The sequence below is a fragment of the Mustela lutreola genome, chromosome 11 (assembly GCF_030435805.1).
Source record: "Mustela lutreola isolate mMusLut2 chromosome 11, mMusLut2.pri, whole genome shotgun sequence".
Taxonomy (NCBI): domain Eukaryota; kingdom Metazoa; phylum Chordata; class Mammalia; order Carnivora; family Mustelidae; genus Mustela; species Mustela lutreola.
The window spans coordinates 13,375,181-13,388,439 of NC_081300.1; the positions used below are offsets into that span (position 1 = coordinate 13,375,181).

At 42.1% G+C, this 13,259-nt stretch overlaps 1 protein-coding gene across 1 annotated transcript in view; it reads right to left on the reverse strand.

Moving 5' to 3' along the window:
• Window positions 1–13,259, reverse strand: part of PHLPP1 (PH domain and leucine rich repeat protein phosphatase 1) — a 206,032-nt gene that overhangs the window by 7,393 nt on the left and 185,380 nt on the right. The window contains exons 13-14 of the mRNA XM_059140758.1: window positions 9,811–9,941; window positions 5,462–5,566 (exon numbers count right to left, since the gene is read on the reverse strand). Of these exons, the coding sequence (XP_058996741.1) occupies window positions 5,462–5,566; window positions 9,811–9,941 (236 nt within the window). The remainder of the gene's footprint in view (window positions 1–5,461; window positions 5,567–9,810; window positions 9,942–13,259) is intronic.

Below are 13,259 nucleotides of genomic sequence, written 5' to 3' on the forward strand. Positions count from 1 at the left end.
AAGTAAAAATGATAACCACGTATTTTGGGGTTTTTAACATAAGTAAAACATGACAACGGCACAAAGACCAGGAGACAGGAAACGGAGATACACATTGTAAGGTTCTTAGATGTAAAGTGATAGATTAACTTCTTATTTGAAGGTAAACTATAATTAAAGATATACTACAAATACTGAACAAAAAGCATAACTAATAATGATTAAAGGAGATAAAATGGAATCATAAATCCAAAAGAACGAAGAAAAAGAGAAAAGGAACAAACAGATGAGACAAATAAAAAACAGTTGGCAGATTTAAACCTAACCAGCTCATTTCATTAAATCTACAAGTGGTCTAAATACTGCCCCAGAAGACAAAGTCAGACTGGATTGGAAAGAAAAAGAAAAAAGAAAAAAAAAAAACCAAACCCCCCCAAACCCAAACCAAGATCTGACTATATGCTGCCTATAATAAACCTACTTTATATATAAAAAGATTAAAAGTAAAAGGATAAAAGATATACTAAACTAATCCAAAGGAAACTGGGGAAGATACATTAAGATTAAAGTATATTATAGAACAAAGAATATTACAGATATAGTCATTTGATAATGAAAAGGATCAGTTCATTCATCATAAAGCTACAACATCTTAAATGTTTATGCACTTAAGACAACTTTGAAATACATGAAGCAAAACTGATAAAACTAGGAGAAACAAACCCATAATTACAATCTCTCAGCCAATGACAGAATAAGTAGATAATCAGATACTCAAGACTTCAACATCATCAACCAACTTGATCTAATTGACATCCTACCCCAACAACAACAGAATACTCATTTTTTCAAAATGTAGAGAATACTTTCCCAGACAGACCATAATCTAGGTCATAAAAAGTCTCAATAAATTTGAAGGATTCAAGTCATTCAAAGTACATTCTCCATATTGGAGAAATTGCTTAGAAGGAAATTCATAGCTCTAAATGCTTTTATTAGAATATTAATGTTCTAAGCTCAAATCAATGACCTAAACTTACACTTAAGAAATTAGAAAAGAGCAAAACAAACTGAAAGCAAGCAGAAAGGAAATAATAAAAATAAACAGAAATCAATAAACTAGAAAGCAGAAACAGCTGGAAATCAACAAGACCAAAAGCCGGTTCTTTGAGAATATCAATAAAATTAATTAACCTCAAACCAAACTGATCACTATAAAAAGACAAATCACCAGTCTCAGGAAGGAGAGCACAGATCCTACAGATTTTAAAAGATAATATTATGAACAAGTCTGTCAAACTTGAAAACTAGATGAGTGGAATAAATTCCTTAAAAGACCTAAATTACAAAGGTTCATTCTAGAAGAGATAGATAATCCCATAGCAAAGAAATAGAATGTATAGTTAGATACCAAAGAAAATTCCAGGCCCGGATGGCTTTTATTGGTAAATTCTACCAAACCTTTAAGAAAGAAGTATCAATTCTGTACAAACTTTTCAAGAAAACTAAAGAGGAGGAAACACTCCTCAACCATGAGTCCAGCATTGCCCTGATACCAAAGCCAAAGACATCACAAGACAACTACAGGCTAATGCCCATCATGAACACAGACGCGAGCACCGAATTACCAGCAAATGGAATCCAGCAGCAAATGAAAAGAAGACTACATCACGCATGACCAGGCAGAATTCATCCTGGGCACGCAAAGCTGATTCAACATTCAAAAACCCATGTAATTGACCATCATCAACAGACCACGGAGGCAAACATATGGTCATCTCAACTGAATGCAGAAAAAGCCTATGACAAAACATTTAGCAAAGCATGATTAGAAGCCAATATTCTTAATCTGATAAAGGGTGTCTACAAAAATACCTTTAGTAATCATATTTGATAAGAAAGAATCTGTTCTCACCAAAGCTATGTGGATGATGATAAATGCATGGGAAGACACTCAGCATCATTGGCCGGGATGAAAAGCAAAATACACCACATGGAGCTATGACTATTAGAACGGCCAAAACTGCCACCGCCACTGCCACCGCCACCTTACAACAGGAAGCACAGGTATGGGTGTGCGGCTACAACTCTCACACGCTGTGGCTGGGAATGCAACACTGCAAAGGAATCTGGCAGTCTTAAGGAACTAAATATATATAATCCTACTCCTAAGTATTTACCCAAGAGAAAACAGGTTTGCACAAAAACCTGTACACGACTCTTTAGAACATTTACAGCTGTATTTGCTAGAAACCTGGGACTCTACATCGATTTCAGATGGTGAACGGATGATGACAATATATTCATGCGATGGAGGAGTACTCAGCGGTAAAAGGGAACTAATATGTGTCATCACAGATGAACGTAAAATGTATTACACTAAGTGAAACAAGGTAGCCTGAGGCGGCGTCTTCTATATAATTCCATCTATGTGACATTCAACAAAAACAGGTCAAGAGCCGCCAAGGTCTGGGGTCAGGAGGAGAACGGACAACATGGTCACGGGAGAATTCTGGGGGTGCTGGAACTGCTCTAGAACTTGACTGTGGCGGTAGTTACACAACCACATCCTTTCATCAAAACCTGCAGGGCTGTGCTCTTAAAAGGGTGAATTTTATTGACTATTATTGACTATTAATAACTTCTTATTCTTGCTCTTATTAATAAGAACAGTAAAGCACCTATCTACATCATGGATAGATGGAGATAGGAACCTGAAAAAAATAACCTTAGCTCGCCCAGAGTTAGGGGATAAACAGTCCTAAGAACCATTACCCTTAACAGCTCACACTCACATGCCTGTTTACTATACAGCCCGTGTTGTTCTAAGTACTTCACGTATATGTGACTTGGGATCCTTACAACAACCCTATGACATGGACAGGCACTAGTTTTAGTGCCATTCTACAGTTGAGGAACTTTAGCCAAAGAGAGGTTGAGTAACTGCCCAAGGTCACAGAGCAAATACGTAGGAAGCTCAGATTCAAAGTCGGGCAGCCTGGCTCTTCCGTCAGTACTCTGAAATTCCTGCCTCCATTTATTAAGGAAAATAAGTCTTCCTAAGTTACATGGCTATTTGTAGCAAAGTAAAATTTAATAATCCTAATTCCATCTTCCTTCTGTAAGCTCCCCTTGCTAGTCAGAATGAGGCTATGCATTTAAAAAAAAAATCTTTAAAAAATACAGTAGTGATTCTTTTCTACTAAAACTTCCTGTTTTTTAGTCTGAGAAAGAATCTAAATTCTTCAGTTGTAGCTCCCTGCCTTGGTTTCCCCAAAGGATCTGAAATGATCTGCTAGGGAGGCAACACCACCAGCCTTGGGGAGGGGGAAAAGAACAGAGATGTGGGACCAGAAGGCAGGCACAGCCCCTCTCATCCTTCAAGATGGCAAGCCTCAAGCTTCTTGTCTACGCGACCACTTTATCGACAATTCAAAACAGAACAAAAACCAAACAACACTTGAGAGACTTCTGGGAAAACCAAAGGGAAAAAAAGTAAGGGGAAGTGAGGTGAGGACCCGGGCATCGTGGACGGTGAGGGGCCGGCAGCCTGTTCTGTAGTGCAGACGGTGGTCTGCAGTGCGCTCGCGGTGGGACCGTGCACTGAGCTGGGTGCTTATTGACGTACTTTGGTGTACTTATGTTACACTTCAGTGTAACCTTTTTTTTTTAAAAAAGTTGGGGCATCTGGGTGACTCAGTCAGTTAAGCATTTGACTCTTGATTTCAGCTCAGGTCATGATGTCATGATCTCAGGGTCATGAGATCAAGCCCCTGCTTAGTCTCCCCGTTGGGGTTGGGTGTGGCCCCTGCTTAAGATTCTCGCTCCTTCTGCCCCTCACCCGCCCTGCTCTGGCACACAGTCTCACTCAGAAAAAGTAATGGTGGAGGGGGAATTATGCAGAGAAAAAAGGTCTAATTGGTCTCTTGCTTCATTAATATAGAGGAGTAGATAATACATTTTAGTATCCAGAGATGTTTAAGAGCCAATCTTGGGTTTCACATCAGTGTTCTGGAATTCGAAAGCAGTTTCACGTACTGGTGGTTATAAGCAAGACCTGGGTCTTTTAAAAAGATCTCCAGAAAGGAACTCTGAGTGCTCCAAAGAATGTACTAATTTCTCCCCGAAGGACAGTACTAACACAAGGCAAAGTACACAGAACTAATACAACAACCAGAGCCTGGGCATAGCTGGTTATCCTGCCTTTACGGGGCGAACGGAGCAGAGGTGCTGAGGTGCAGCTGCCTGGTCTCCAGACAGCACGACGCCACGTCCCACCCTTAGGGAAAGGAGGACCAACGTGTCAGGTCCAGAACCTGATTCTGATTTCTGCTCAAAGCAAAAAAAAAAAAAGGGGGCAGCATGGCACCTGCAAGTCCATTTTTTTTTTTTCCATGAAAGAGATTCAGCTGGTCAGTGGTTCCCATTCCTGGATGCACACTAGAGTCACCTGGGGGAAATCTTCAAACACTCTGAAATGCCGGGCGCAGGTTAAAGATTTAAGTTCTTCACCCGACCGATTCTAATGTGCACCCAGGGTAGAATGTTCGGTATTACGGAGTCGTCTTCCACTTTTGTTCTTTCCCTATTCTCCGTATTTCATGTTGTGATACCTTAGCTAATGACGGCTATTCTAATTTATGGGAGGCTCTCCTTTTCTGGTATTTTCTGGTACTACTTATTAGCTCCTCTTCATAAAAAGCCTGAAGAGCTTGATTCAGTTCCCAGGAAAATCAGTATTTGCACCTGAGACAGGGAAGAAAGAGAAACTGACACTGAGATGGACACGTCCTGGCAGCAAGACAAGCAGCTGACGTCACAGGGAATGAAAAGGAACCTCCTGCCAACCTAATTCATTCTTTTTTAAAGACTTCTTCATTTATTTTAGAGCATGTGCATGAAAGCCAGTGTGTGAGCTGGGGGGTGGGGGTGTAGAGGGAGAAAAAGCCTTAAGCAGAATCCCTGTGGAGCGCAGAGCCCCCCGTGGGGCTCAATCCCAGGACTGGGAGATCGCGACCTGAGCTGAAATCCAGAGCGGCTGCTTAACCCGCGGGACCGCCCCGGCGCCCCCGCCCCGCCAACCTAGGCTCTAAGACACCGCTCCACGGGGCCACAATCATGGCCACTTCTCCCCGAATACTATCCCCTGTTTTGCTTGGTAAACAGGCTTCAGACAAAGATAGACTTTTCCAAGGGGCAGGGATGCCTTTCAAACCGGAGGCTTTCTGCAAACCCTGGAATCTCCTGTAGACCGAATGCGTCCGTCACCCTGTCTCCTAGCAACATCCTCACAAAGACAAGAGTGTGTGATGCCACGCATGGCTTAGCTCACTGTTCTTGGAAGGCCTGAGGTGGCCTCCCTTTGGGGAATCCTGCTCAGATCGCTGTGACAGGAGGCCAAGTGTGGGCTAGCACTGTGTGTCTCCCCCACCACTGGAGGGGGGCGGCCTCGAGGTGCTTCTCAGGCCCAAGTTTCACCCACTTGTTTTTCACCCCTGAGGCTTCGGTGTAGCCGTGGCTCCAGACAGCTGGGGCTCCAGATGCGTCTCCCGAGGAAGGCTGATCAATCTTGAAGCAGCGGATATTACTAATGAGAGAAAAGGAAGGGACAGAATCATTAAAATCAAATCTGTGTGAAATGCTACCTTTCTTTGAGAAACAAAAACACCTGCTAAGTACTCTGGACTTAGCATTTGTGTTTAATGCGTCTAAAATACAGCAAGAACTAGCTACTCAAAGTGAAAACAAAGAGGCATGAAAATTAGTTTTTATCAGCATCCTAGGGTGGTGATTTGAGACCTTGACACATCACACTTGGATGGCTACTGCCTCCTGGGAAGGAAGAGGCCGGCTCTCAACCTTGGTGTAGAAAACACGACATTGGGTGTATTCTTAAAGCATGAACACCCAGATTTGCAAAGTACGAAACCTGAGCCACAATAATACTGTATTTGAATGATTTGAGGAAACGCCGCAACATGCATCCTCAAATCCAATTTCTGCCCGTATCCCCCCTTCCGGTATTTCACAAATACTGAGGCGCTTCTGATTCCTTGCTCACTTGCAGCCGTTCGTGCTAAGATGAATATAAAATTATGAAATAAAGGGTATTTCAATAAATCACACACTAACTCTGTGAATGTAACTGGGAGACAAGTCATGTTGCCTCGGGGTCATGCGCCACAACTGGACGGAAGACAAAAACTCGAGAACTCTTATTAAAAACCACCCTACTAGGAGGGATTCTGTGCCCCCAGACACGAAGTCCTACAGCTGTGAAACAGTTTTTTTTTTTTTTTTAAAGGCTGGCTACCACACCGTGAGATAAATCCTACTTACTTATAAACTGCCACTAGTTTTTCCCCCCTGTTACATACACAAGAGAAAAAGCTTACATATAATCTCTTAACACAAACACGTTTGTCATGACCCCAAGAATTTAACTCCAAAATACAACAAACACTGAATATCCTTCAACTATAGCAAGTAAATCGATATCTAACTGCGTTCATGCTGATTCTAGAAATAGCTGGTAGCAATTTCTTTGAAATTTAAAAATATTTCGCGAAAGAAAAGTTTCTACTCTCAATTACCAGCAGACATTCATTCTTCCCTTTATCCTGCACTGGAAAGACGCCAACAGAAAATCCTGAAGTAAAACGAATACCTTATTTTATAGCAGAGCTATATACCCTCTTTTCAAAGTTTTCAATCCTAACAATAAAAGAGGGCATTTGAAAAGACAGGCTGGCATGAGCTGCTGTTCCTATGGCCGGGCACTAGATCTCACCCATGCAGAACAGTAAGCAAGTGAGATGCTTTCTTAAGGCCTACCCAAGGTTCTCATCACATCTGCGCTACCTTTTGGAATTCCAGAGAAAAATGGAGGGCTCATTTCTAAAGATATTTATACTCTTTATAGAACTCAGAACCATCAAAGAAATAATTCCATTTCCTAGCCTGAAATTAAAGAAAAAATAATCCTTAAACGCCCCCACCAGTCCCTTCTGGTGAAGCGGGTGTTTCGCCCTCTCTGCCGAGCTGAACAGAGCGCGGCTGTGCACAGGGGTCAGACATGAGCTGAACATTGACTCTTGCATGTCTTTAAGTAAGTCCAGGAGAACACGGGCGCTGGAGCTCGGTCACACAGAAGAGCCACCACATGAACTCACCGTGGCTGGTGCCCAGTAACCAGGCCAAGCCTCCAGGAGCACAAGAAATACATTAGACATGGAAGCTCTCCCACTTTATGAGAAAGCCGCAGCCTTCTTGCTGTCAAACAGAAGGCAACATGTTTACATAAAAGTGTTACAATTTCATTGTTACCTTTTTAAAATCTGAGAACCCATGTGTTTCTTTGTAGCAGCTCAGGCCAGTCCGGCATCATGTTCACCACAGAGACTTTAACAAATAGATTTTTCTTACACTTGTGTAATAGTGGGATAATTCTTTTTTCTAATTTTCTTTGTTCTAATTAAGATTCTCGCTCCTTCTGCCCCTCCCCCTCCGTGCTCTTGGACATACTCTCACTCAGAGAAAGTAATGGTGGAAAACCAGGTGACATCACGAGTATTTCCCCATGGCATTTTACGTTCATCCTAAAGATAATTAGATACAGCGTCATGACTACCTCTGTGCCTAAAATGAGCACATTTCTGGTTATTTTTTAGAAATAATAGAAACAGAAATAGAAAACCTTGGTCTAAGTATGTGAATATTTTAAAAAGCTTGATACAGATTCAATACATTTTAAGAAAAGTTATGTCAATTTACAGTACTCCAGGGGTACCAATTTGAGGGAGGAAAATGTTATTTAAATATTTAATATTTCCTTGATATATTAAGGCTGAACATCATGTTTTCATGTACCTATCTATAATTCTTTTGTGAAATGTTAATGGTCTTTGCTTGTGTGCTGAGTACTTATAAGAATATTTTCTGTCAAGAACATTAATACTTTTATTTTTTCCTCTTTTTGGGCCAGTGTTTCTTCTTAGTTTGTCAATTGCCTTTTAGAGTTACCCTTGATTCCTTCTGGAAAGAAATTTCAAACTTTTCTGTATAAAACATATTTTTAAATATTTATAACAGAAATATCACACCGATCTTTATATATTGATTTCTCCTCTTGTGAGCCCTGCCTCCCACCTCCCCCCCCAACCCCGCCCATATTTTCTGGCCTAAAAAGTCATATATTCATAGGATTTTTTCTTATTCTAGAAATGATTTCATTTTATAGAGTTAACTCTTTAATTTAGCTGGAGTTTATTTGGGTGTGTAATACAAATTCAGCTTTCTCCTCCAAATAGCTATATCCATTAACTAATTTTGATATAATTATTTTTAACACAAAATTTCATCTATTTATAAAAATATTCAAAAGTTACCTGTATAAAGATGAAATATATATTGATAATCCATGCACTTTAGTTCTGAGAAGCCCCTTGGCAAGTAAGTAGGCCGTCCTCCTCATCATGTAGATGAGAAGACTAAGGTCTGTACAGACTCAACAATTCGGGCCAAGGCTTCACATGCTGGTAAACGGTGGAGAGTGCCTAGGTCCCCTGCAGCTTCCCTACGACACTCTACTTAAGCTCCGTTCTTCAATTATATATTGAAAAATTAAGTACCTAAAACCAACAGGAACTAATGAGGCCTATTCTCTCTAGAAATCACCTTGAGTGATGTTCAAATTTTGGCTTGCACTAAAAGCCTAGGATAATATTAATAGACCATTAATGCTACTCGCTTTTAAAATTCTACTCTTCCTCAGTTTTTTCTGAGATAATGGTATATGACTTTCAACAGCAGACAGTATAACAGGGTTTAAGCATAAACGGCAAACATAATGACTACTGTGTATCAATGTCCAAGACTTAAGACCGGCTGCAAAAAAAACAGTAAGAATTCCGAAAAGTGTAAAGGAGGTAATGAAGACCATCCATAACCCTATGATCCAGAGAATAACACTATTGTAACACTTTGTTTTCTGTCTTTGCAGGCATTTTCCAGGTGTACACAAGCACACACACCCAATGCGCACATATTTTGCAAAAAAGTGGGAACGTACCATACAACCTCCTTGTAAACATTCTTCTCATTTAACATCATCTGCAGAGATCTTTAGAGTTAGTAATGTAACTCTACATCATTGCTTTCAATGGCTACATAGTATTCAGTTGTGAAGCATAATTCAAATTCTCTTGACTTTTAGAGTTCTGTGATAAAAAAATTTTTAAATACATCTTTTCTAATGAAGTTTCCTTTAATGTTTTACACAGTGAACTTGTAAGTCTCCATTGACATCAAGAATGAGACTGTATCAAAGAAATTCTTTCCCCAAGCAAGAAGATAACTTAGCAGGCTCTAACTACCCCACACTGCCACTTTTGCTTAAATAATCTGGATTTTAGTTGCACACTGTGCATTTTCCCCACATCTCGCATCTCCTTCCAAATCATTTCACAACATCTGCATTAAGCGTCACACCATGTTACCAGTAACTGCGATGTAAATTTAGGTCTTGGCTAGTCATCGCGCTCCCCTTTCCTTCCATCCCCTTCTCCCTCTCTGTGTTCACTATTCTAGTTCTCTCTTTGTCTGGATACTTCCTCAGGAACGTTCTGACAGGACACTTGAGTTTCCAAGTATTCGAAATTGGTTTTGGCCTTCCACGGTGGTAAACTACGGACTCACAAATCCCCTCGCGCGTGTGCAGGTACAGCTACTGAGTCAACAGGTCCCTCCTATTCTGTTCAGCGTTTTCTCTACGTTGTAAATCCCGCCATCCGTGAACACAGACGGGGCCGCCGCACGCCCCAGAACACTTACTTCAGCAGTTCCAAGGTCTTGTGATCGAGGGCAAGTCGGGGGTTTCCCGTCAGGTCTAGTTCTTGCAGTTTTGGAGGCAGGTTTTCTGGTAAAGTGACTTCGCTCAGCTCATTACAGCTCAGGTCCACGCACTGAAGGACGAGGGGAACAGGAAGTGAGGGCCTGGAGGGGGTTCGGGGGCTCTGTGCTCCCACCCGCTGCCCTGAGAAGCGTCGGACCAGTCACTGCCACGATGCTGGCCAAGTGCAGAAAAACAAGGTTGTCTGCTACCCTCCCGTAAACACCCGAAACAGATTTTGCTAAATGCAGTTAAAATGTTTACTGTCTTTGACTAACGCAGAAAATTTGTGTTTGTTATTCTCCCCATCTTGATCCGTTTAAGCTTATCTCTATATTAAAAAGTAAGCATTAACTGAAAATCCTAAGCCCGGTTTTTCTCCTTGCTCACAAAATCTCTGCACCTGTTATGGCCACGGGGGTTACAGTTATCACATCAAAATGGAACAGTGAAGGGCTTTCTTAAGCCAAAACACTCGTAAAATGAGGAAAGGCAGGGAAACATCCAAAATGAGAAGATAATTCAAAAGAAGTTAAATAAATTGGTAAAAGAGCTGGTGGACATGCCTACTATACATCAAGGGAAACAGGCGTGAGTCCGACATGAAGCCCGCCCTCCAGGCATCCACGACCTGAACTCTCCCACAGCTCCTGTCTCATCTCATTTGGAAAACAGCCACAAAAAGGGTCAGCGTATTGATTAGAATAAAAATTAAGTGCTACCTGTGAATGGGGAAAATACATCCTTTCTCACAAAACCTTGTAAGGCTTAAATGAGGGAAGCCCTAAACTAAGGGGCTGCGTTTGTGTGACGGGAGCAGGGAGCCAGGGTAGAAGGCGGCTCACCTGGTTCAAGACAGAACAAGAGTAATTGGCAATTTTTCTGGATAAACAAACATGTAACTCACAATTCAGCAGAATGGGCAGGAAGCGTTTGACGATCTGGCTTGGGACAGTGGCTTATTATAATTTAAGAAAATGCCTCTAGAGCCTCTTCAAGATTTTAAGATGGTTTGAAGGGCAAACTGTATCCAAGAATTTTAGAATCTTAAAAATGGACAAACTCATTTTTATTTGGAAAAATTCTTGTCTATTATGGGTTGGGGAGGGACAGAGACTGAATAAAGTGAAAACCTGCATTTTTTTGAGAAACAGATTCTCAACCGACTCCAAATGATGCAGTGTTTCCAAACTGCTTTATACCCTGTTCCCAAATGGAAGCAACAGTATAAAATTATATTGAAATTTAAAATAGTTACTCTTTCTTATGAGAGCATTATAACCACGGTACAAAAAGTTAGACCAGCAGAAAACCTTAGAAAAACCTTAGAAAATCTGCCTGAAATGCAGCACCCTAACACAACCAGTGTTCCTATTACTGGATTATTCATATAAATCCAAACTTAAAAAAACGTAATGGTAGGCACGATTTCATCACATTTCACTTGTTCCATATCTGCACTCCCAACACCTTTGAGACCCTTAATACTCTAAGTACATAAATTCACTTAACCTAAACACCAGGGAAACTCTCCTCTGCTTGTTGTTCTCCTTTTCCACTCATAAATAATGGTTGCATTAACAGTCACCTGGACTTCAGTGAAAAGCTGGGAATACTTATTACTGATGGGCCATTCGCCCAGGACATCCGTCAGCACAGAGAAGACAAATGGTACCGACACGATGTGCGGCGCAGTGATGAGACCCGAGCTTACGGGCTGCCCTGCGTGACTTAGAGCAAGTGATCGGCAGAAACAAATTCAGGTCAGAGCATGCACTCCAGGGAAAGACTAGAGACCTTTCCGAACATGACTGAATTTTGTGAAACTGATAAGCAACATTTTTATAATGTTACCTAATGGTTTAAGCTTCCACAGTTGTGCAGTTCTAACTGCTCATCGTTAAATTACGAAATTATAAAATGAGTTCAGTAGGGTATTTATTTCTAAAGACAGTGCGGGTGAAATAAATAATCCTCTCAGGGGTGCTTATCAGCATGACGACCCCCGCACCCCCCGCCCGGACCCTTCACGCACTGCAGCCAGCTCCTGTGTCCTGTCCCATCGTAGGGGTGCTCCCGGGAGCCCTGGGACGGCATCGCCTCTGCTCCCGTCTGGCTTCCCTCTGAGCCGCCCCCCACGGTGCTGTCAGGTGACTCTGATGGGCTGTATCCCATCTGATCGCACTCCGTCTTGTCTCTCAGCTGCCCCCTACTGCCTTCCAATCTGCCACCAGACTCCTCGGTCAGACAAGGCCCTTCCTCCGCACCTTTTGCCACCAGCTTCCCCGCGCTCTGTGCTCGGCTGCGGCGGGTAATCATCCCAGCTCTGGTTCTCACGTGTGCCTCTGCACAAACTACGCTCTGGGGCTGGGATGCGTCGAGCTTCTCTTGCCTCCCACCTGGTAAAAATCTGCCTTGTTCTTTTAAGTCTCAACTCAGTGCCACTTCCACTAGGACCTGTTTCAACCGATGCCCCTTATTTCGTCTTTCCATTAGACGACGGTCCTGGGAACCGGCCCGGCGGCTTCTCCCGCGTGCTGAGTGCTGGGCGGCGCGGAGAGCCGATGCCCAGCGAACGGTCGCCTTCCAGCGCAGAGCCGGCACACAGCCCGCTGCCCGGGGACGGGCGGGGAGTTCTCTGTTGAACCGAATACCTGAAGGAACCTTCTGAGAAGGTCCTCGGTAATTCGGCCAGGATGGGAACTGAGATGCACGTGCTTAGGTTAAATTCGGTCTGGAGGAAGTGCAGATGGTTGTGCACGTCGAAGATTTGCTCATAAAAATTACAGGACGCTGGTACCCGGCGCTGACCTACTGGCATTCACATAAGAGGTAAATGCTCTACTTACAAGGACTATTTCCTATTTTGCTAACAGTTCTCAACAAACTCTTGTTGGCTGAGTGAGTTTAATGGCTACCGCTGGGAAAACAGAAAACTGGGGGGTGAAACTGGAGAAAAACACAGTATTTGCATAGCCTATGTTATTTAATGTTTGTTTCTATATTGTTTAATGCACTAAAACTTTCTTGAAAATACGTTGTTAAGTAGAATGTTAAATCTGCCTACCACATGACTAACAAAGTTACCTTTCCCTCTCTCAGGCCTATTCTCGGACATAGCTTACAGAAATTACTTGGCTATCACACAAAATTCTGGAAAGAATACTCAAAACAGAATCATCCAATCCTCGGAAAAAGTGAGATAAGTCATATTTGGAGGAACTCATGACTTAGAGGAAAATTACTGCTAATACACGTTTCGCTAAGAGCACAGGGAAATAACCAGTGCATCTTAAAGAGAACAGATTTATCATTTAAGTATAATTATCACCAAAGTTCCAATATCTTTATTATGTTTTCCTCACAAAGCATTACTAAAGACATAGGCATG